Raw genomic sequence first — 24,317 nt, forward strand, 5'->3', positions numbered from 1 at the left:
TGCTGCTCTTGCCAACACTCACTACCTGTCAAAAATTTGCCGTGTCAACATGAACTACCGTCAAAAATTCACTACCTGTCAAACCAAAGATGCCATCATGTAAATGCTATCCTGTAAAAATTTGCTACTCGGGGTAAACGACTATGTTTCCCGGGCTAAATTCATTATTCTGTGGTAGCCTGCAATCTATATACCAAAACTATGCTTTGTCAAAACATGTTGTGCATGAAAAATTGTAAGCCCACTAAACCCTTTTTTCCTGTCAAAACCTACTCCTTTCTGTCAAAAGGTTCCATTCCAATTAAAACCAAACCAATCCTGTCAACACCTCCTACCTTGTCAAAACTGAGCTTCAATCTGTCAATAAATCCTATCCTGCTGGGCTACTATCTGTAACAAATCTGCCAGGATCCAATAATCCCTGTGCAACCGTCCAAATCGGCAAAACCTTCCAAATCTGGCCAGACCCACTCTTCCGTCAAAACCACCCACCCTTGCCCTTTAATCTCTGTCCCGGGCACCCGCCACGCTCGAGCGGTGACAAACTGCAGGATTGTGCATTCCCGACTGTAATAATGGATGAAGTATCGCCGTCGTGCTGAACCGTCCAGAAAGCATTATTAATGCAAGTGAACTCCTTCAGAGGCTGTATCGTTCATTCGCTCATCCGTATGCCTTCCATAAGCAACTGCTTTTCAGATCGGCATTAAAATGCACTTGCATTTACAATGTCATGAACAGTGCCTGGTTTGCATTCATCATGCCACTCATGTGCACCATTTGTGAAAGGGCTTATAGCGGCAAGACACAGTTTGTGAAAGGGCTCATAACGGCAGAATGATTAGAGGCTGATCAGTCCAAACTGACACTCCAACTAGTCTGCTTAATCTGAGCTAATTACACACTAATGGCCTGGATTAAAGAGTGGTAATCAGGGTTCATGGGTGACTAACAACTAACTTCAGCGTTCCTGCAGTTTTTCGTTTTTTATATTGTCTTGAAGGTACGTGTGTGTGTATAATTTTTTTAACCACGTTTGTCTTAACTCTGGCATTTGACTGGTCATGTGAGGTGCAGAAATGGAGATAAAATTTTGGCCCATTCCAAACTGATCACTTGCAAAGAACATATCTCTCGATGTTATGTAACAGTGGAATCAAATCCAGTCAGTGTTCCTGAGCAGGGCAGTTTATCTTAGGGAACGTGCCACCCCCTGCCGCCATGCATGTACCTACATGTAAGAGAAGGTAGGGTGGTGTCTTTTGCCGTAATTGACGGCACTGAGGTGTATGCTTTCCACACAGCTGACAAAACATCTCCAGCAACATGTTGGCAAATGTATTGCACTATAAATCCAGATCTCTGTTACAAGTCCTGCTTTGTTGTTTATTCACAGAAGGAGGTAGATTTAATATTGAAAATGTGTAAAATAAATTTCAGCTAGTTCACAGATGGGGGAAGTTTAGAGACTAAGCGAACAGACCAGCATCCAGCACAATCACTGGTTACATGCCACGGACATCTCTAACCCTACCATCATTAATTCTGCCAAACTCCATCACCAGCTCCGAGATTCCCTAAGACTGATAATCCCTACACTCCACAACTACGTCCCTTTCCCCGGACACCCTACCCTACAACCTATCTCGCTCGGCGAGCCTGGCCGTGCACCACCAATCAGATCCAATCTACTGGGCTAGACAGCCTGTTTGCTCTGCTCCCTCCGGTTAACCTCCGAATATACATCTCCCCCAGATGAGCTCTGCATCTGTGGCTGATCACGGCCTGTCCTGCCCAGCTCATTACCCACAGCATATAGACACACTCTGCTCTGCGTTACGCCTGGAATGGTTCTCCAAACAATCTGACAGTTGACGCCACTCATGCATTCTGCGACATCCACGGACAGCACCAAATTTCTCTAAAAGTATGTTTCCCCCCGAGCTTTTGCATTTCGTACCCAGGGATCTGACATTCCAATTTTTCCAGACAGTAATCAGCCATTTACAGGGGAAAACTGGCTAGGTTAGGATACACCTTTCCCCAGCAAAGCAAAGGAAGAAATATGTAACATTTGAAGACTGATATGCAGTATTTTTTTCATTCAAAATGTACATGTCATCTGATGTATATCTGAGATCAAACTGACAATACAGGTGCCGAGAGCTTGGGTCTAAATAACTATTTGAGGACATTGGGATATTATCAGCAAAGTAAATGCTGTATTTTTTAAAAAAACAACAAAAAGTGTCCCACTTCTGGGGACATCTCTTACATGGGAGGACGTCCTGGTAGCGGTTCTTGGGGACGTTGATTGCTAGAGCCCCAACCTCAGTGCTACTGATGTCCGGCTCATACCGACAGAGAGCCTCCCACTCTTTGGTAATCCTGTCCTTGTTACGTAGATGATCCTCCATGTAGGACTGAGGACCCAAGGAAGAGACACAAAAGAACCCCAAAATGAAGTCACTCTGGTATCATATTAATAAATACTCGTGCCGGTAACATTGCTGTACAACTTTAATAAGTTCAACAGATTATAAGCAGGTATAGTTTGCTGCCGTTGTTACAAGAGAGCTAGATTTTTTTTTACTACATGTAAGTTGGAAAAGCTGAAGTTCCAAAAAAAATCTGGCATTTCCAAACGTAATTGCTTCACTCTGAATTCATTATTCAAATTCAAATTATTCGAACTGGAATGACTGATCTTTGTTGACGTTCATGCAAAAAAAGTAAACATGGAATTCACATTCTGAAAGGGTGTTTATGAGGCACAAATACACATAAGTGATTTAAAGTGATGACACGTTAGACATATTAATTTGCAGTTGGCCCACTGAAAAAGACAGAAAGCTTGATTTGGGTCAAGACTTTACTTTTGACTTTTATCTGCCCCCGGAAATCTCCAGGTACCGCGGCCGGTATCTTTGTGACCCACTCTTTCAAAATGAGTCCTCGGGTCAACTTTTCAGTTATTTTGTGTTGGTTTACATTAAAAAGAGCAAGCTTTAGCTCTTTGTTTTGAGGCACCCTTCTTGTCGGCATCCTAGTGAAAGTGGGATTGTGGGAGTGAAAAATGTTGATGGCCCCATTTGGTTTACATTGGGCCAGATGCTTTTAAAGACCTTGTCAACAGTGGCTCGGCAAGCCCTCTCCCGCCAGAACACAACACACCTCCGAAGACTCACCAGGACTATGTGGCCGGTGGAGATGTCCATGTTGGACTGCACGGGCTCCTCGCTCCATGACGACGTGCTGCTACGGCTGGACGGACTGGGGTTGGCGCCCTCGCTCATGGCTACGCTACTGATGCGACTGAGCGGCTCCGGCTTCTCTGAGGACTTGCTGGCCATGCGCTGCCGACACAAATCCTGGCGGCCCCAGCGTAGGAGGAAGACGGGACGGTGGGGAGGGAGGGAGGGTCGAGACGAAAGGAAGGAGAAAACAGGGGAAAAAAAAGTACAGATTGGATCAATGAGATATAGATTGCCAGGGACCTGACGCTATTAAGAGGATGTCCCACAGCGGTGTCGAGGGAGGACTGTTCAGGGCAAACAGGTTGTTGTTTGTATCTTCTTGGCAGGTTTCAGTGAACGGTAAGTTTTTTTTTTCTTCGGAGGAACGGGTCATCAACACAAACGACCAAAACCAATTTGCAAAGGGACATTTCTCTGAATGTCTGTTTTTGAATCAACAGTAGATTTTTTCCATTCTGGTATTGGATTTTGGAGGACATGGTCTGATTTAAACTATTAAAATTGCGATAAACAGGAAAATCTGAATAATCAGCGACAATAGTGTTATACATTAACTCCAACTCTCCAGTCTTTATGAAAATTCCTTTTTCCTTGCTTATATTGACTACATCAATAAAACACTGAGAAACAGCATTGCTACCGGCTGTGTGGGACAATGTGTCTCTGAAAAGATTTTAGTTGCAAAATTAAAAATAGTCTGACACATAGTCTTCAATGTTCCGGAGCACAATAACTATGTCCAAGAGCAATATTTTGGGTAATAAAAGATGAAAGAAGCTTTGTATTTCGAGTGAAATGTCTTTTCCCTTGAGATTTCATGTCAGCATTTATCACATTTAATTACAAACCCGAATAATGCAAAATTCCAATAACATCTCAAAAATGAAATCAGGATTTTCCTAACCTCGACATTTTTATCACAGACAATTTCTTTCAATCCCCTTGATGAATCGTCGACAGAACAATAAAAAAAATCTATAATGCCATCGGAAATGCATACTTCCACGTCAATCACTCCAAAACTCCAGCGAGTCATTTCCTGGACGGTGTAGGCACTTCAAACACCCGCAAGAATGCGAGAACGAATAGGCAAGGAGTGAGAGTGACGGACGTGGCGGGAGCGAATGATGGGGCCCAGGCATGCTACGACCACCTGTGCAGGTGGATGTCTCGATACACTTGACCCCGGCCAAAACCGCTCCCAGCGACCGCTCTGCGAGAAACGCAGCCCTTCAACAGCAGCTCAATTTGAAGTTGCCCAATAGAACAGAGGGAGAAAAAAAAAGTAAATCTCAAAAATGAATCGGTAGCATTATCGGCGTCCCGTTGCTAATTTCCTTTTTTTTTTTATAAGTGTCACTTCACGGAGCAAGGATTGCCCGCAGAGTAACAAAAGATTCGGATGCAAAGGGTGGTGAAACCAAACTGCTGGTGTTACCTGCACTATTCAAAAAAAGGGGGGGGAGGTCTGCAAGTTTCAACAGCAGAAAGTGTGAAAATATTGGATTGACCTGCAGAACAGAGATTGTCCTATCGTTGGCCGCGATAGCTGGAAACCAGTTTATTGTGTGCACTACCGGAGGGGAAAGGTGTTGTACGGGGGGGGGGAAGCTGTTGCCAAGGATACATCAACAGCTTTGTTACGACAGCCCATTTCATCAATCAGTCTCATTCCTACAAGGGCAGTAAGCTGTGTTATCCATCAGACATCTCATTCACTTCAGCGCCACCACTGCATCATAATGCCAGGCAGGAATGCCGACAAAGTTCTTGCTTGACAGGAGCAGGTGTTACAGTCTACAGCCAGCCCGCATTTTAGCCCATGTGAAGATTTGGCTCCTTCTCAAAACCGAACGACCGAACAATGCGTACATGTACTTGCATAACCTGAAAAATACCGAGCGACCACTCTGTAAAGGATCAGTGTGCATCTTAAGCTGCACTGAAGCGAGTTCTAGATGCATGTACACGTCTAAGATTTCAAATCTGCATCGTCTCTTCCTCTAAGCTCCTATTCCTGAATATGAAAGTCAATTTTGTATTCACTGATTGATGAACTGGATGTGCCACCAAAGCACCTCTGTGTCTGTCCACTGTTTTGTCACCATGCCTGTCTCTGGTTTTATTTACACAATAGTCACCTATGGTACATGTCCACTTTAAAACCCATACTGACGTCATTTGTGGATGTGTCTGTCCGTCCATCTGTCACTATGTCTGTCAAGGGTTGTATCTACCCGACTGTTGGCCAACCTCCCCACATCTCTGTTTAAGAGTGTCCGTCCACCGATCTGTCACATCTGACAAGGGTAGTATTCACCAGATCATCAGCTAACCTGCCCATCTGTCAACCCATCTGTTGCTATGTCTATTCAGGGCAACAAATCAGCTCACCTCCCTGGTCTCTCTGTAAAAAAATGGTCATCCCTCCACCAACTCCAGGGTGTCCGTCCACCTATATGTCACCATGTTTATCAAACGTTGCATAAACCTGATAATCATTTAATCTGCCCTATCTCTCAGTCTGTCCACTCATCTGTCTAGGGTGGCAAACTTCCCCCATCCCACTGTTTAAGTTGGCAATCCCACCACCCACCCCAGGGTGTCTGTCCACCCATCTGTCACCACATCTGTTGAGGGTTGCATCTTACCTGATAATCAGCGGTTGCCTCCCCCTCCACGGCGGCCCCGTTGGAGGCCAATCCTTTGAGCTTGGCCCGGACTCGCGCCTTCTGTCGGTAGCAGTAGACAGTGACGACAGCGATGAGAATCCCCACAATGCAGGCCACCAGGACCACCGTCACAACGATCAGGGTGGAGTTGTCGTCCCGGGGGTAGTCCAGGACCGTGATGTCGGTCTGAAGTGAATGAACAAGATTAGAAGAAGATTGAGACAACTGAACAGTGAACATCAACAACTAAGCACGCCATGGGGATTACATTCTGTTAGACCTCAATCTTCAGTGAACAACTCTTCTGGCTATTTGACAAACAAGAAAATGCACCTAAAGTATCAGTGAGCAAGAATTTCTAGGAGGTGCAAACTTTACTCTCTTATATCCAAAGTTAAGAGCTGGTAAACATCCAATTAAGAAATGGCACAAATGGCCCTTTTTTCAAGAATATGAAAAATTTCACTGCGTGAAGTATTTTTCATGGATCACACTGCCTCCTGTTGGAAGAGCAGGGCAAAAACAGGGGCACCTAGCTTACAACGTTAATTGACAAATGAAAAACCAACCAGCAACATTTGTGCATATGTTCCCCAGTGGCCTAAAATTACACCTGCGCAAACCGTGAACCGATTTACATGAACAAACCGCACACAGCCCATGAGGAAATTAGGAACTGAAGCCCCACTTGGAGTGTTCTGATCCTGTTTGCTCAAACAAACATCTGTTATTGATGAACAAACAGGGAGATTAGAGCAAACGCTGACTGAACCAGTGACGGATGCAAGTGAATTTTGCGCAGTATATGAGAATGAAGTGTATATTGGGTGCGTGTGGCATTCGCTGATACAAAATGGTGGGCTATTTCTGATTGCTTCATGGAGAAACCGAATCCGCCTTCAAACTGGAGGCGCTACAGCCGTTCGCTCTTATTGCCTTTCGTTTGACTGACACTCGGGTGTCATTTAATTTCCCCTGGGGGATCCTCGTCCGGATGCTCGCTGTGACATAGGCTGGTCAGCAGTCTGAGACACTTCCGGCCTAAGGACTTTGTCACCACCAGTAGCCTGACTACCAGTTACCAGTAAAAATCAACAACGCACGCGCATGCACCTTGAAGTGCGGCACGAACTCCAAAGATTGAAGAAGATGGAGTGCCGTGAGCGGACCTCATCAAGGCGGCCCTCCAACATATTTTCCCTCCCTGCCATGCGACCACGCAAAGGACACTTTAAGTATTTGCCGAGCTCGTTGAATATTCTGTTTCACCACGTCGCTACCATTCAAACAAGCTGCATTGGTCACAAAGCTATCACCCCCCCATCTAAATCCCTAACTTTCCCAATTCTTCGAATTGACGACTTGAGAAGCAAACTGACGTCAAACGACAGCATTAGCGACTGACTATTCTCAATCTCTCTCCTCAAATACCCCCCCTCCAAAAAAAATTTCAGCCAGGATGTCTGAATCGAGTTTACCACTTTCAACAAAAACATAGCCCTGAATCCGCAGGTGTTTTTTCTCTGCCCCTTTCTTTTTTTTCCTCTCTTCTCACACCAACTGATTGTCCTTCCTCTAACCCCCTTCCGTTTCTGTTCTTGATTTCCAATCCTCGCTGCGTTGATCACCCGCACTGGCGAACAAATATGAGAACTTCTCCCTAAGACCGGGTGGGGATATGAGAGAAGAGGAGATAGAGAGATCGAGTCCAAGGCTCTTGGGCAGAAGCAGCGCCGTTAGAATTGCAGATGAGGTACTTTCACCTCGGCCTCGGCTCAGAGTCTTTCTCCAAATGTCAAGCCAAATCCGGTCATCACCGGGGACATTATTCAAACCAGGATCTGTCGCCTGTTAAACTCCTCTGACACCCGCTCGCTCGGGCTCTGGGGAGGGATGGGGTACGGACCGAGCCCGACAAAAAGAGAAGAAGAAACAAAAGAGTGCACCTGATGTACATCTTCCGCAAGGAATTTCCCCACAGCTTTTTTGGTTTTGGATTGGATTGACTTTGAATGCAAATGGGGTTTGACTTTGAGATGTTTTGCAGATTGCAGGTGACAAATTCAAACATTATTTCCGGAAACATTTAGTCAACAGGAGGTTGAAAATGTAGATGCAAATGGACGTTTCCATATGCGATATTTGATAGCCTACATACTGCACTTACTTCTATCCCAGAGCTGATGGTTATTCCATTAAAATTTGCAATTCAAGAAGAGAATATCATTAAGTTGAACTGGAGGGAGGATTGAATTGTTTTCACCTTAACAGTCTATAAACATTGTCATTGACATCATGCAGAGCAAATCTGCGGTGTAGTGAGGAATATGACTTCAATTATCGTTTACGGAAACTGAGACAACAGGTACATGTACAACGGAATAATTCAATTTGTATCCTGCAAGTAACCCCATGATAGAACACGAAAACTATCATTTCACCGGGTGAAATAAACGCCAGTGACAAATTAATTCCTTCAATTAAAAGTCGTCTTCAAGCTACGACTAGCAATGCAGTCTTGTGCCTGTATGCTTGCGGCTGAGATCAGTTGCGCTCATTCGATAACCAAACCTCCTGCGCGATTTCGCTTGAAATTTTTTCAACGCATTCGAAACGAGATAGACTATCATGTCAAATGTAAAATTTGATCCTGGTTGCCTCCCTGCATACCATATATGCTTTGATGTGCAAAGCTGTGGCTTCGGCAGATTTTGGGGCATTTGGGATGATTGGGATGAAGACAGACAACATGTTTACAAACCCGCTTTGCCGAGCTTGTCTAAAAGAACACATGGAGGTGAATCATCACAGTTTGCCTGCACCATAATCATAATAGTTGGTGTTCCCCCCCCCCAAAATAATAACCCCTTTTCATGGTTACAGCTCACAAATGTTATGAAGATCAGCGTCGGGGACTGAGGTTATTTGAGTAAATTTTACACCCAAAATGAACAAGTGTTGTTTGGGAGCATTTCCAGTACCGGAAACACGATCAACAACGCCAAAAAAAAAGGAGAAAGAATTGTGTTCGGTGATTATGACATGCCTGTTACAATCACTGTGAAGTGGTGTTCATGCATGGATGAGTCCCAAATCCCACAATACCCTGGGACTGCCACGTGGCCACACGTGGCACCCATTGTCCCTGGCCACATAAAAAAAAAACATTGACCCCACTGAAGAGAGGAGCGAGGGAAGGGAGGTCACGCGGGAGGGATGAGTGTTTGTTCAGTTAGCGCGGGGGCCAGCGCACCCATGTTTGTGTGCGTGTGGGGGGAGGGGAGAATGCAATGATTAATGCTCCATGCTCCATTGGCAGCTGGCCCTGTTTTCTGAATGGGGCCGAACAAAGGTCAGCCGGCGCAATTTTTCTATGGTTTCCAATTATGCACGGGTGTGGAAGGCTGCTGCCAACGGTGGCCTGTCCAGCATTATGCTGCCAACGCATTTTAATTGCTAATTTTTAATATCTCTACATCTACATTTTAATTCTGGCATATTATGGTGAGAAATTTAGTTAGATGAGAGAAATGAGACATTCTGGCAGCATACAAGCTGGAATTGTTTGCAACAATGAATTTATGCATGGAAGTATTTTAAAGTAATATGGGAGCATTTTTTTATAGAAATGTTACACAGATGTTTTCTCATGTTTTTTTAATGTGAAATTTTCAACTTAACTTCAATTTTCAAAATGTTGAAAAAATTTAGCAATCTACCACATGAAACAACTGCCCATAGAATTTTTTTAAAGCAAAATTTAAAAAAAATATATCAAAGTCTGCGTCACCTTGACAAATCTTGAATAGGACTTGCTAATCGTTGATGTCCATTGACAGACAAAACAACAGAAGAAAGAAACCAAGAAAAATTGTATGTGAATGCAGTCATCAAGAAATGATGTGTTGATATTTCATATGCCAAAGACCCGAGCCCTTTCTGTGTCCCTGAACCATTTTCATGCCCCAGTTTTGCTGGCACGAGGCACTCGCCCCGTCATCGAAGTGTGAGTAATGTGTGTTGAGATGTTGTGGGCAGGTCAAGCCAGAGCCTGGGCTCCCCGGCAATAATGAGCACACCCTCCACGAGATTAAAAATGTAAGATGCTGACATGCAAGGCTTCCAGGATCGTGACCGGTGGATATGGGAAGTGGAGATAGGGGGAGGGGGGGGTTTGCAGCTTGCGACCGGTGGTATTCCAGGGGTGACTTCTGATCAATCCATCAGCGGATTTCTTTTTAAAGGGTAGTGGGTGTTTGGTTGCATGTGATCAGACTTTTTGATCAAACATATCAAATGTTACGCTGGGGACGAGGGAGACAAAACGTGATTTTTCATGTAGAAGTTAAGAGCGCTCAATTATGTTCATTGCAAACTTGACCACTGTTCTGAATCCAAATCAAAAAGCAACACGTGAGAAAGTGGGTTTTGCAGTGTGGAAAGTAAGGCTCCATGGAATTACCCCAGGAATGAATATTTACAGGTTAGGCAATGGGTATATCTTGAGAATCAAAGGCATGATTGATTTATAATCTAGATTCTGATTAGATTCTGTAAATCTTGAGGCCTATGGTCAAAACCTGAAGGCCAATTGTAGGGCAAAAGCCAAACTATACCGGCCAGGAATGCACAGCACTGTTACAATCCTCCAATGAATGGGTCCAACCCACCGAGAAAATGTCACCTGCACTACCTGGAAAAACATGCGCCTGAAAAGTCCACAGTTTAACGACCACTTTAAAGGCCGCTTTACAGGCCAAAGTCCAGAGGAGGCAGGCACTGACTGAAGGCCAAATTGCAGATCACAAACACAGTCACAAATGTCCTTGTCACATCTCATTTGACATCCTGAAACATCCTGAAGTCATCAGCTGTGCTTCCTATAAAACGCCACATATGTCCATAATACAAAACAAAACCAAAACGAAAAGCACTAACCGTGATGGGACCCTTCCATTGAATAACCTCAATGGTCCAATACAGATACGTCAAGACCGGTAGTTTGTGAAACCATTTAGTCCATTGCTTCGGTGTCATTCCAAACTGGTGACCAACACACGCCAATCCATTTTCCACCCTTACTCTCTGCGTCTCGGTTACAACTGGCGGTGCTTGGCATGTAAATTTATTCTGCCCGCGTTCATCCGTGCCCCCTCAACTAAACTGACCATGAAATTGTCTCCAAATAAATTCCAATCCGCTTCATATTAATTACCTGTCCCAGTCCTTGTTTGCTGAATGATATCAATGGCAACGGCTGAATAGCTTGCCCACTAAATGCTCAAAGATCCAATTAGACAAGATGTCTGCATATATAGACTACTATATGAATGCTTTTTGACTTCCCAATCCCAAGGCAATGCCGAAACCCGCTCAAGCACGTCAAATCTGCATATTACATTTATATATTTTTCCTCCTCCTGATTGTAATATCTGTGGTCAAGCTATTGATCGTCGGTACTCGGCAGCCCTTGATGACGACGAACGACCCGCAAGACATGCACGGTCACCAGTGCACCCAACCCCAGCCAGAATCCTAATCAGTCCCAATACGGGCATAGCTGTAGCCATCTACATGCGACCGCCGAGAATTGAATTAGCCAACGAGAGAAACCCCTGGCGCCATGTTCTGTGTGTTCAGAATTGGCGTGCGGTGCATTTGCTGCAACCGTGGGAGAAAAAAAAAACCCAAAACCACGGGGGGAGGGGGGGTTTGACAAAATGACCCGGGCGTGTATACACACCAGCGAGCACACACCGGCATTATTTTCATCCTGGTTGGCGACATCTGTACCTGAGTGCTTTCTTGTTTAGCGTGACCGGCATACCGATTACAAAATTCTTACCGAGTCTAAAGGGGATGAATTCAAGTGATAGAATGCCATTAGGGTTGTGAATTTGTATTCTGCGGATGCTTCCAGTTTGTAGCCGGAAGCCAGGGAGAGTTTCACATGTTGCCACTCCACCAGTACAGCCACAAAGATACACCGCGAAAAATCAGTTCAATTTCAACACTACAGATGTTGGTGTCTTTCCCTTTCCAAACCAAGTTGATGCTTTTTCTTTTTCTTCTTTGGAGGAGGAGTATTTTCAAGTGTCTCGAAAGCTGCTCAACATGTCCTCCAATAAGCCTTTTGAGAGTTAAATTTGAATAAAATCTGGTACACCGAGTTCTTTAAATTAACGCGAACATAACTTGAATTCTCCATACTGAAACCACTGTCGCTATACCTCGTGATTCAGGGCAAGCTTTTGCTTTATAATAGTTACATAAGAGATGCCTTGCGACAATACACTGTTCTCAATGGATAAGAACGGCACCAAGGAACCAGTCCATTCTAGAGATGGTGGTCGCTTTGCAAAAGCTTGCCCCGAATTATGAGATATAGCAACAGTGTCTTTAGTCTGGGGAATTGAAATTGTTACGTTTCTATACAATCAGATAACACAGTGTACCAGATTTTATTCAAATTTAACTCGCAAGTGGCTTATTGAATTCGAGCCAATATTCTCATCTGCATATATAGCCCTCAACACAACCAGAAATAACCAAACTTTTTTCTTCACTGAGAACCTCGCTAAATTTACTCGGGAAGTCACTGATGAATTTATTAACCATTATCAATCATAATTGTGATCTGAGTAATCCATTACTATATCCCTCATCACCATGCTGATAAAAAAAACTGAGAAACCGCACAATTTAGCATTGCTGAATTCAAGGCACAAATATGAAATTTACATGTTAATCAAGGTCAAGAAAAATGGAAAGAATCCATGGGCCAAGCTACACAAACAAACACATACAAAGATCAACATGAGAGAAGGAGAAAAAAAGCAAGAGACAATGGAGAGGATATCGCTGTGTAAACACCCGCCATGACTGTAGACTACAGCCTACTCCATAATGTTTACAAATCGCGGCAGACAAACAAATTCAGTGCCTTTTATGTGGTCACAACCCTTTTGGCAAAGGGGATTGTTGCAATGGAACCAAATGGAATAGTTCACGGTGCTGTATAATTAACCCAGAGCTAGTGCCAATGGTGTTTACAAGGTGCAGTTCTGTTTGAGATGAGTACATGTGTTCATGCAACAAGCCAGATTGTTTACAGAATCCAATGATAACATGTCACAACACTGGCCCCTCCGCCATTTACAAGCCATCTGTGCACAGCACAACTCGCCCAGATAGACAATGGGTGACCGGCTAAAATGCAGCATGCAGCGGCAATTCAATGCCAACAAATCCTGGCTGAGTGCTCGGGAAACCTGGAGACGACCGCGTCTTGTGCGCTGGCTCCATGCATAAATTCACCCAGGAGAAACTATCGGCTCCCGACAACCCCGAGCGCCGACTCCACACTCAACACAGAAACAGAAACCATTCACCATTCTCTGTGCATCTACACATCTAATGTGTCGTTCCAGACAGGAGAAACAAACAAAAGCAAAAATCCATAACAAATGCACACTTACCCATATGCTGGTTAACAGAAACTCTTATAACCACACACACGACTGTGCTGGCTCTTTCCGTTTAACTGTACACTTACATTTTTAATCACCGCTGCTGGGGGGAATTTAAAATGCCAGCAATTCTGCATGGCAATGAATCGATACAAGAGGCCAGCTGTACACTGTTGAATACCAAACAGTGAATGTACATGTCCATGTACATATGCACAGCACACGCATGCATGTGGCTCTCTACACAGATGCAGTGTGGTCGTTCAAGCGCGCTGTCGACCCTAACACATTTGCTGTCATGCCAGAGATTCATTAAGGTGGCTCGGGCGCAATTTAATCGCTCCCTTTGCCTTTTTTATTCTCCTCCTTCTCCAAAGGTCCAGGGGAGGTAAACGCAGAGAATGACGCTGTTAAAATTTTAAATGGAAAATTCAGGATGGGGGCTCCTAAAGGCGGGCACGGTTTCCATCTTGGAAGAAAGGGTGAAGTAGTCGTTAACGACTAGAGCTGCCGATGCCGCAATTACAGTCAGCACTTTGATGGATGGAACTCGGGACGGCAAAAAGGAACATCTCCATGATGTTATAATTCATCTAAAAAAACCAAAAAAAATTTCTTTCTTTTTTCTCCTATTTTTTTTTTTAATTCCTTTTTTTCAAAATTGTTGGCAGACTCTCAAGCATGAGTGGTGTTGTCTTTTTTTTTTCAGCTTTGTATCCAGAGCTGTTATTCATGGCTAAAACATTTTTTCCCCCATCAAGAGGAGTCATTCTCTGATGGAAGAGTGCTAATCGCACAGGCTACCTCGACAAGTGTGTCTCTGATGGACAACTTTAAAGATGGGCTCTTTTTGTGAATCACACGGTCTGCTTGATTGGTGGGGATTCATGCAATATGAAGCAGCAGGCAAACAGTATCCTGTAGTCGTGCGAACGGAATAAGTCATGGAAACAGAATTTTATCAATTTATTTCATTTATTGATACTGGGGAACCCATTCAGTTTATAAAAACCGTTCACCCATAGGTCCCAGTTAACAATACTAAAAAGACACTTGGAAAAGATATAATTACGTATAGACAAGTACAAAAAGTATCGGAAATAATTACAAATTTTTAGAGGAGATATGACATTAAAACTGGAAAAACATTAAACAAGACAAACAGGTCCAAAAGGACTACCAGTAACAGTGCAGAAAAGCAGTTTATAGCAGTTACGTGTACCTGTGGGCAGTAATGTGTTTTTCAGGTGTGGGATGCCCCCAAACCTTTTGTCTTTTGTCTGATTTGTGCCTTGTATGCTCTGTTCTATTTGTGAAATTTGTGCTCAATACAGTCATGAGAATGGCCCCTGTATCAACCACGGACGTATATAAAAAAAAACCTGGACATGCAAGGCCTTTGTACGAAATAGAAGCCAACCAGCCGCCATTTTACAGAGCCGAACACAAATGCGCGGGTTGACTCGCCTCTATTGACACCAGGGAGAACAAAGGCGGGCATTGCCAGGAAAGCTTTGTATTCGGCTCGGTAAAATGGCCGCGAGTGGATTCAATGATCTCTATAAGCTGATTAAGGGCATTGCGAGTCCAGATTTTCTGATATACGTCTGTGGTATCAACAAGCAATGATTCCCTGGCGACAGGTCCAGCTTGAACTGCACGAGAAACTTCAGTGTGGAACTTCAAGACTTCTCGGAAAAAAAAAAAAACCCCAAAAAATCAAGTCCTCTCTGAGAGGGGCAAAAAACAACAATTCCTCCGCTCTTTTTTTGGTGGGGAGGGGAAGCTTTGGAAGCAAGTGATAAAATTTGATACAATGGTCCTAAAGAAACAGAAGAAACTGAGCCGCGATATCGGATGGCGGAATCGGCCGGTAAAAGAAATCCCGACACGGGGCGGTCGGCTCGGGTTTCCTCTCCCGCGGAATCACAGCCGGGGGAGGCGAGCTTAAATGTACTTTGGCAATCTATCAGATTATAATACCTGTGGTGTCGGGTGTCGTTCAGAGACAACGGGGAGAGCCAAACAGGACGAGCGGTATCGCTAGCCTCTCCTCGGTGGCACCCCCCAAAAAGGGGAAAAAAAAAAATCTTCTAATTAAGTTGCTGTCAGAGATAACAATATGGCCACCGCGGCTTGGGGCAGTCGGTGCTGTCACTAAAAACACTTTGACAGAAAAGCCTCCGAGATAAGGGGGGGGGTTCGGAGATCTGAAACGCATATATGCATTGTTTTGACATTTTCCTCGGCCAAGTTGTACACGCATGCATCTGTAGCCCCCTTGTAGACCAGGCTTAAACTCTTTAGGGCTCCACAGCCTGATTAGCATTCCCTTTGTTTTTTTAAGAACTGCAGAGACAACAGGATCCAGTTGTCTGTGCGATCTCACTGCTCTGCCGACCGCGGAATGGTGTGCTTCAGATCACCAGTCTGCTCAGGCACGGCTGGCGTGGATATATGCATCTTATACAATCAATACAGGATGCACAAACACAAAACACCTCCAAAAAAAAAAAAAAATTCTCTCCTGACTCTTAAAAATATCAGGTATCTTAGTCAACATGTACCCTCACTAGGCTCTTGTAGGAAATATACACAGCGCCCTCTACGGTGCACAAACTTATCCAACACTTCAGACTTGCACAACACCGACCTGCATTCACCCGAAAACCCACCACCAGCCAAATACAAATGATGCTGGTTCTAAAAATCAAGACGTGGGTTTATCCCCCTCCTATGGTTCAACGGAGCTTTCCACCCTCAAAGCCTGCCAAGAAAAACTCTGTTACCGTAGGAGGGCTTTCAAGAGCCAGAGAAGGATATCAATCCAGCTAAGAGATGCTGAGTCAGAGACTAGAGGTTGTGGAGACAGGCAAATGTAGGCAACTCTTCCTGCAATGCTCAACGATTGCTTCCAACAACTTCACCATTCCGTCCCTTCACCCCACCAATTTTTTTTTTCCTCCGACCTGACATACGCCTCCCCAATCTTGCCACTTTCTGCTTACAATCCCTCTGAATTCTGATCAGAATGCAGTCTTTTTTTCATCCGAAGCCCGTTTTCCCCTTCCACCTATCAACTGCACTGCTCGCGGCCTGAAAAGTTTGATTATATGTTCCGGATGAAATTCCACCTTTACTCCAATTTTTCTTCTGTCAAAGTGTCCAAAAAAAAAAAGTCCCGACCCCCCCCAAGAAAGAAACCCTTGTATTACCAATTTTTGCCAGCCCTTGGCCTACTTCCATTCTAAATCTCTATCCTGTTCTTCTCGGTTTCTATGCGAAACCTGAACTGCCTGATGACAACAATTGCCTCAATCCACACTCAGGAAATCTGCAGATACCTTAAACCATTGTCGCCCGTCAAAATCTTTCGCTGTTTGCGTTCTCCCAATTTTTCGTGCTTCGGCTATATAAAGCCTTGTATCGATTCGGCAGCTCGAACTTTTTTTAAAAATTTTCTTGGGCAAGACGCCACAATGGAAAACCTCGTGTTATTGCAAGAGGCAAAGATTTTTTACAGTCACCCGAAATCTGATCTTGTTACAATATTAACCGATTCCTGGCCCAATAACGATACAGACCCAGCGTTCCTTTGTGTCTTGTCTTTGAACAAAAGACAGGCAATACAAAAACTGAAGATCGTACGTGACAGGCTGCTTCTCCAAGGAATGAGAGATGTGATATGCGACAAGAGAATTCCTAGCCCCAACTCTTCAAACCAACGTCAGTTTTTGTTTACTCTGACACAACCAGTCCCTGCGGAGCGTTTGTCCATGTCACTAAAAAACTATCAATATTCCCAAAGAAGAGAGGCAACACCGGTCAATTCTGCATCCCAGACGAAACTGTGATGCAGAAAGCCAGCTTTTCTGTCCCAGACTTTGAGTCACCATGGTCCATACTTAAGACTTGACTATCCAAACAAGATGCTGACAACAGAGGGCATGAAAAGTTATTGCAACAACAACGCTCTTTAAGAATCAACTGAACAAACATCCAAATTCGGGTCTTCAGCTTTCCAAATGGCGATCACCAGGCCCAAATCTAAACGCGAAACACCAAAGCTCGGACTCGTTCATTCTTTCCATGTTTTCCGCATCACAAGCACCCTTTCCCTTCAAACATTTCCATTTCGTAAACAATCCACAAGTGACGTAGGATTCTAAGCATCACTGGGTCAAGCACAAGATCCCAACTCAAACCGAGTCCTGAGACAGACTGGTGCTGAGTAGCTTCAGGCTCAAACTCAGACTCGAGAGGCCCTTGGATACAGAACCTTGAAGCCTGAGAAATGGACGTCAAAGTTACATCCAACATTGTACCTGGGAATACAGCATCTTCAACTACAATGAAACTGGTGCCAAATCAAACACGACAGATATCAGCAATACGGGCGTTTCATTATAGCGTGACTCCGAGAGTTTGCAACACATTGACCAATCACAGTGCATGAAATCCGTCGACCCAATGCACGTTTAGAAAGGGTCCACAGGTTTCTCACACTGTGATTGGTCAATACGTTGCAAACTCTTGGTGGCGCAGTATTGTGAATCGACCAGATTCATTTTTGACTAAAAGCTCTTTGGTGGCATTCCAGCTACCGTTGAGGCGTAGAAGCAAGAACTAAAAAAAAAAAAAGGACACCCAGTTCCACAGGTTTTTGCAAGCGTATACTCAAAGTGCTAAACTAGGCCATTTCTCCCCCCCCCTCCCTAAAAAAAGACACTGACTGATTGACCGGCCAAATCGACGTGTGGGTGGATGCTCGTTTGGCATTTCAACATTAATCAACAAACACCTGTAGCATGAAATACAAGCAAGGTCTGAGAACTCAATCTAAACCTGGAAATTACCAGTTTGGATGATTCTCCCAAGTGCGTGCAGATTTGGGACAGCAGACCTTGTTTGGACGGTTAAATGTGCCCGACTCAAAACTGCCAATTGCCAGAGCATCTCAGACGTGCGTTTGAGTAGCGACGAGGACGTCCGCTTCTTTCAAAGAGATACTCAAATCATCCACGCACACCAAATCAAATCTAATATCTCACCGATGTGTAGAACAATATTTTTTATTGGCAATCGCAGCACAAAACATGAACACTGCAAGTACGATTACTTCATAAATCTCATTTCAGTTGGATGCGGGTTTATTAAAAAAAAAAATTCGCTGGCAAAGTGCAGATTAGGGAGGTCAACCGTAATGCTGCTGGTTGTCAGTCACGCTGTAATAACCCACGGGGGTAACCTAGCTTTGCACGGTTCCATCTGATCAGTTAGCTTTCGAGGGACGAGTTAGAGGCTGAATGATTTATGGTGGTCGAACAGCTTTGCCGAGGAAAAAAAAACCCTAAATTGACATAACTGGGGGCAGATATACATGTACATTTGATTGATTAAAAAGCAGAAGGAAATTTGAAATGGGTCATCCACAATGGATTGAAACAAGTAGTTCGGGCAGTCGCTGCACTTTATGTGAGGAGTCCTTTCTGGAGAGTTGGATTACCTTCCATTAGAAGTATAATCATTATTTAGAGCTGGTTAAATTTTCACCTAGGATTTCTGCCTCAATTCATGGTGGAGCAGTGTCTCGGTGTGTAGGCAGGGTTCAGGGCAGTCAGTCTTCAGATCTCCAGCTGCGGCATGGTGAAGAAGGCTAGAGAATGATTCCTTATACATTCTGTGGCCATCAGCCGCTCAGAGTGGCTGTGACTATCAAAGCAGACCGTAGAATACTTCTCTATGACATACACCGACTCCAAGACACTCGGAGCAACTGCGGCTGTAAACACAGGCTGACAGAGTGCTTCGTTTCACATGCACACTTTGAGCCCCTCGCAGTGGCTATAGAGGTACTGGTAGGCTGCACCATATGTGTACTCTTTGAAAACTGAACCCAAGCGACTGTTATCCAAGTAGGCCACAGAATGATTTTTCTCACAAAATCTTAACCCTTCCCGGTGGCTTTGGCCCTGAAGGTAGGCAACAAACTGTGTCTTTTAATACAGAGTGACTCTGAGCAGCTTAACAGGAGCTGTGGCTATGACTGCATGTTGCATGAGAATTCCCTTCAGACAGTAAGCCTCAACTAATAGCAGTTGAGGCTACAGATACTGGCTATGTTGACGGACCAGGAACTCTGAACATCCTCACAATGGGTATACATGTATATGGGTAATTCCAGAAATGAGGGGTAAATTATTGTGTGTGTCCCTGTCCCATCTGAAATATGATTTTGTCAGTTCGGAGCACATTTTCTGATTTTCAAGAGTGATGAATTAATGCAATTGTTTTTTGTATCTAAAAAGTTTGACATCATGATCCATGAATAAAGGCCAGTAATCTGCATGGCACATTACTGGTGTTGGATACTGGAAGAAGATTTTTAGCTGGTTGGAATTTTTAGCCACACAGAAGTTCAAGAGCTTTTAACACTTGAACGGCACAGTACTCTGCACGCCAAAATTACTGGTGTTGCATTTTTGGCAGATTTGAGCCAGTTAAACTTTCAAGGGCTTGAAAACTGCGGAATCCGTCTTGAGCAGAAGCACCCCCTCATCAGTCTAACGGAGCCAGGTTGGTCAGGAGTGATCATTTTGTTGGCAGTCATACGACCATAGGGTGTGTATTTCATAGTCATTCGTGAACTGGCGAAGTGCGGCTCTGGGGCCAATTTCACAGAGCTGCTTAAGCACAAAATTTGCTTCAGCGGAAAACAAACCTTGCTTAAAAAAACATGGTTACCTGCTTAAAATCTATGTGATTATCATGTTAGCCAAACGACAGCTGAATACCATTGCAAAAAACAAACCTCACATGGAGTTTGGGCTGGTAACCTGATTAGTCAAGCAAGGTTTTTTTTCATGCATATGCAAATTCTGTGCTTAAGCAGCTTGATGAAATTGGCCCCTGACCACAAGAGCCTCCGTTGCTAGGAAAATTGCAACCTCTCTTGGTCCAGCTTGAGGCTCATACGGCTGCCCCTTGGTGTCTGACAGTGTTTATTTGACACCGTGGACAGAACTGTTGAGCAGAAAAGAAACCCCGGCAGGTGTACATTTCAAACAACTATTCTTCTTTTGCACAGCAAAGAATTGATGCCAGATGGGCTGCATTTTTCTCACATCCAAAAAAATTGATGCAGATTTCCTACTGCCTCTTATAAATATATGAGAAGAATGGATTTGCGGTTTCCCTCCGAAACTGATTTCACATTCGAATATATTCTCGATGATGACTTCACGCCACCGGCAACTATAAACTCAGAAGGCTTTCTCATGGCATGTGATATTCCTTACTGCATTAAATCTGTGGTGTTGAGTCAATGTCCTCCACAGGACAATAACACCTAGCAACCACGAAAGGGGCTGAGGCTGGTATTCTGGTCGCAAAAAAAAAAAAAAGAAGCAAGAATCAAAGATGTGACAACTGACGTAGGGCATCACCCTTGCAAATTTCCTCAACAACCTCCGTTTTCCAATCTAATGTTGACGGAAGAAAAAAATCTGACAAATGAATAAAAAAAAAAAAAGTTGCTTGGGTGCAGTCAGCATTAAAGCTCCAAGCATTTAATGAATGAGCATTCACAGTTGCCGCGTTTCCGCTTTCTCTTTTTTCCAATCCCTGCACTACTGAGCAAACGCTGCTCCGGGCCAGCTGTCTTGGCAAGGCCGTGCATCCGCCTCTATTGTCCTCCCAACAAAAGATGCGTGGCACTCCCAGCTGCTCCAAAAACACACAGATTCATTCTCCCGGTTATCGATAATCTTCCACTTTCTCCCCCTTCCCCCCCCTTCTTTCAATTCTTTGCATAATCAGTTTCGGTTTGTAGAGGAACGTGCGCGTGAGGCGTTTGGGTTCGACACAAAGTCTCGGGTCTCCATTCTGGTCTCCGTATGATTGGGCCCTTCAGTGGAACTCTTGGCCCGGCCAGCATTGCCGTAAGGACTGTTCATTCAATTCCAAATCGTAGGTTCAGAGTCCAGGCATGCTCTGAAGCAACTCCATGCTTAATGTGCTTTCCAGGACACCACGAGAACCTTTGAGGGTTGTGTTGCATGAATGATCCGTAATGCTAATTATTCAACCAAAGATTCCCCCAGCGGAGAACGGACAGCTCTGTACACGTGGCTGCTCATTACTTATGGGTAATGTGTGCTCATTAAGTCATACATTAATCATCTGGGGAAATCAACCTCCCCCCCCCAAAAAAAAACTTTAGGGTAAGGTGCACTTTATCACAGGTTGGCAAGCATCAGTGGCTTGTGTGCAGGAATCCACTCCGAGCAGGGACAAAAAAATTGACAGCTGTTTGGTACGCACTCGCTGCATGGGCGGGGAAGTTTATGTGCGGCTGACGCGGAGCCTGCTGAGTACGCTCAACAAGTTTAATCTGGAATATATGGTCTTTGTGGGCACGCCAGATGCGTGCTAGAACCCGGTTGGAAAACTTAGTACTATCTGTCTTTCTTTTGCCAGTGAGGGCGCACTTCAGCTTCAGCCTCACAGAGGATGCACGGGAACCTTGCCTGTCACTGAAAACGCATTTGGAAAAGAGTGATCTCCTTGATTACACTCAAATGCCAGCACTGAATTTGGGCTGCTGTGTTGTGACCGTCTTGTAGTCAAGAGCATTGCTTGTGGATTAACGACGGACACCCATCTTTGATCTTGCTTCTGTTGCTGTTACTCTAGACATCGTTTTATGGTAACCAACTCTGTTCCTAAACAATCTGATCACTCTAACCATGGACAATGACTCATTTCTGCAACAATCTCTCAGAAATCCAACAGTTTTTCAGGGGACCATCAACCACCGGCCAAGGTTGCTGGATCTGCTCAGGATCAGACGGGCACGATTCTGGGAAAAAAACATTCTTAACTTAATTCTGGCTTAATCCTGCACCAGGTCCCATCACATCCCACTCATGCCGAGATGTCTACGCTGATGTCTGGATCTGTTCCAACACTGATACCTCTCGGCCTTTCTCTTCGTGGTCTCTTTCCCCCCTCCTGGCATATTCGGTGACGAACATGAGCCTTGATGCAAAAAGCGTGGGAAAAAAAAAAAAAACTCCGGCAGGAGTGAAGGTTGTCTGGAAATCATGTGTCATATCTTCTGTCATGTCTCGGGTAAAACGTGACAAGACAAGGTTGCCATGAGCCAAAGTGCGAGAGTTGCAGTCAAAAACCGCATCCTAGATGCTTGCGCAAAAGGCAAGGGAGGACTTGCTCCAAAGACTGGTCCAATCGCGATCACTTTTGGTCCCAATATGTCAAAGGTTGGCTAGGATCATACCACCTGTGCAGGTCCCCGACTTTTCTGCCAAGATGCTGCACCAATTTCTTGAGACCTTACCATGTCCAATCATGAAGATCCCTTTCTTTCCTGGCACATGTTCATCTCTCATTTCGAGCTGATGGATGGCGTGTTATCTCCTTCATCAATTCAAATTTGTCAAGTGTTCCATAGTCAGACTCTGTAACATTTCCAACTCATCAAGACCGACACCTGCATTATATCTCGACCACCTCCTCTTTAAATCCCCCCCCCTTCCCTGTTCTCAACGTCTCAGGGATGATGGATCGGACGGGGTTCCAATACCCTACTTAAACGATACAGTTATGTCCATTAATCTTCACGGCCTCCTCGAGTCGAGGGGCCAGCGCAAGGGAGATCACCACAGGAAGTCTCATCTCTTCCTCTCCCTCATTCGCGGGGGAAGACGAGGAGAGGGACACTGGGTGTCCTTACACCCCCCCCCATTCCGCCCCTCTCGCCCGGGCATATTCCCGATGATGGATGGTGATTTATCTCGCGATCAAGGAGAAGCAATCAGTCAGGGACTTGGAACTGCCGCATGGAGTGAAATGATAAAGAATTCACACGGATTCAATTTCTTGAGTTCACACTTGTACATGGGGATGATTAAGCTTGCCCTGGCGCACAGATGAGAGACAGCCGCGACTACTTTCAGAGCAATGAACAACGCAACCATAAAAACTTACCACCCTCTAATACCAAAATCAAACGCACGAATTTGTAATCAACTTTGAGTCGGCCCTGGGCGTTAACTTTGTGCAACAAAACCGGAAAATGCTGGCGCCATTCCGCATAACTCAAGGCAATCGATTGGGCACACCACAAAATGTTCTTGCAGAGCGAACACAGGCTGTCTACCACAATGCCATACACTGTTCAATCTACCCTGATTGGTTACCAGCCGCTGATTTCACCAAACTTAACGGAATGGCGCAACTCCACTCATGCCAAGTTTTATTACATAATTCGCACAATCAACTAAGAGCGATTTTGAGAAACTTGTGCACGACGTTACAAATCTTGCACAACATATTATGGCGTAACTTATGCAGTCATTTTAGGTGGCATAAGTTGTGCCAAAAGAAGCAAAAATGAATGATTTGACTAGCTTATCATATTCAGTTAAGCCTCATCGTTGCTGACGTTAACAAGGCTAACCCGAGAAAAGTACAACTCTGCTGTAGAAGGTAATGAAAAAATTTGTTTGGCTGTGAGAGAACCTCGAGATTTTCTGTCCGATTCTGACCAGAAAGGACTAAAACTTCTTCAAAATGGCGGGCAGAGGTATTTCAACGAAAGCTGTTTGATGACTTTTGTTTTACTGGAAACGAACAGCTGTCGTAAAAGCCATTATCATCCTCATCCAAGAAATTGAATATTATTAAAATACGGCGCAGCTACAAATATTGTGCCCATACCGCATAAATTTGTAGCACAAAGCTTATGCAGGGTTCAAAGTTACACCACATTTTGTGAAATTGGCTGCAGCTCTCCTTGGTTTTTCTGCAGATTAATCTTCCAAATGATTCAGCTTTGGAAAAATAAGATGAACAACAGGTTCTGCTGCCGTGTTGACAATGCAGATTTTTCTTTCAA

General features: G+C 44.4%; 1 protein-coding gene across 4 annotated transcripts in view; it reads right to left on the reverse strand.

Annotated features, from left to right (window-relative positions):
• Positions 1-24,317, reverse strand: part of LOC147796360 (receptor-type tyrosine-protein phosphatase N2-like) — a 150,675-nt gene that overhangs the window by 34,203 nt on the left and 92,155 nt on the right. For all 4 annotated transcript variants that reach the window (XM_022224207.2, XM_087148115.1, XM_087148117.1 and 1 more), the window contains 3 exons: positions 5,909-6,115; positions 3,189-3,371; positions 2,276-2,423 (listed from right to left, as the gene is read on the reverse strand). In XM_022224207.2, the coding sequence (XP_022079899.2) occupies positions 2,276-2,423; positions 3,189-3,371; positions 5,909-6,115 (538 nt within the window). The remainder of the gene's footprint in view (positions 1-2,275; positions 2,424-3,188; positions 3,372-5,908; positions 6,116-24,317) is intronic.

Source organism: Acanthaster planci, linkage group LG17 (assembly GCF_054643075.1).
Source record: "Acanthaster planci isolate LZ-2023a linkage group LG17, COTS_SCS, whole genome shotgun sequence".
Taxonomy (NCBI): Eukaryota; Metazoa; Echinodermata; class Asteroidea; order Valvatida; family Acanthasteridae; genus Acanthaster; species Acanthaster planci.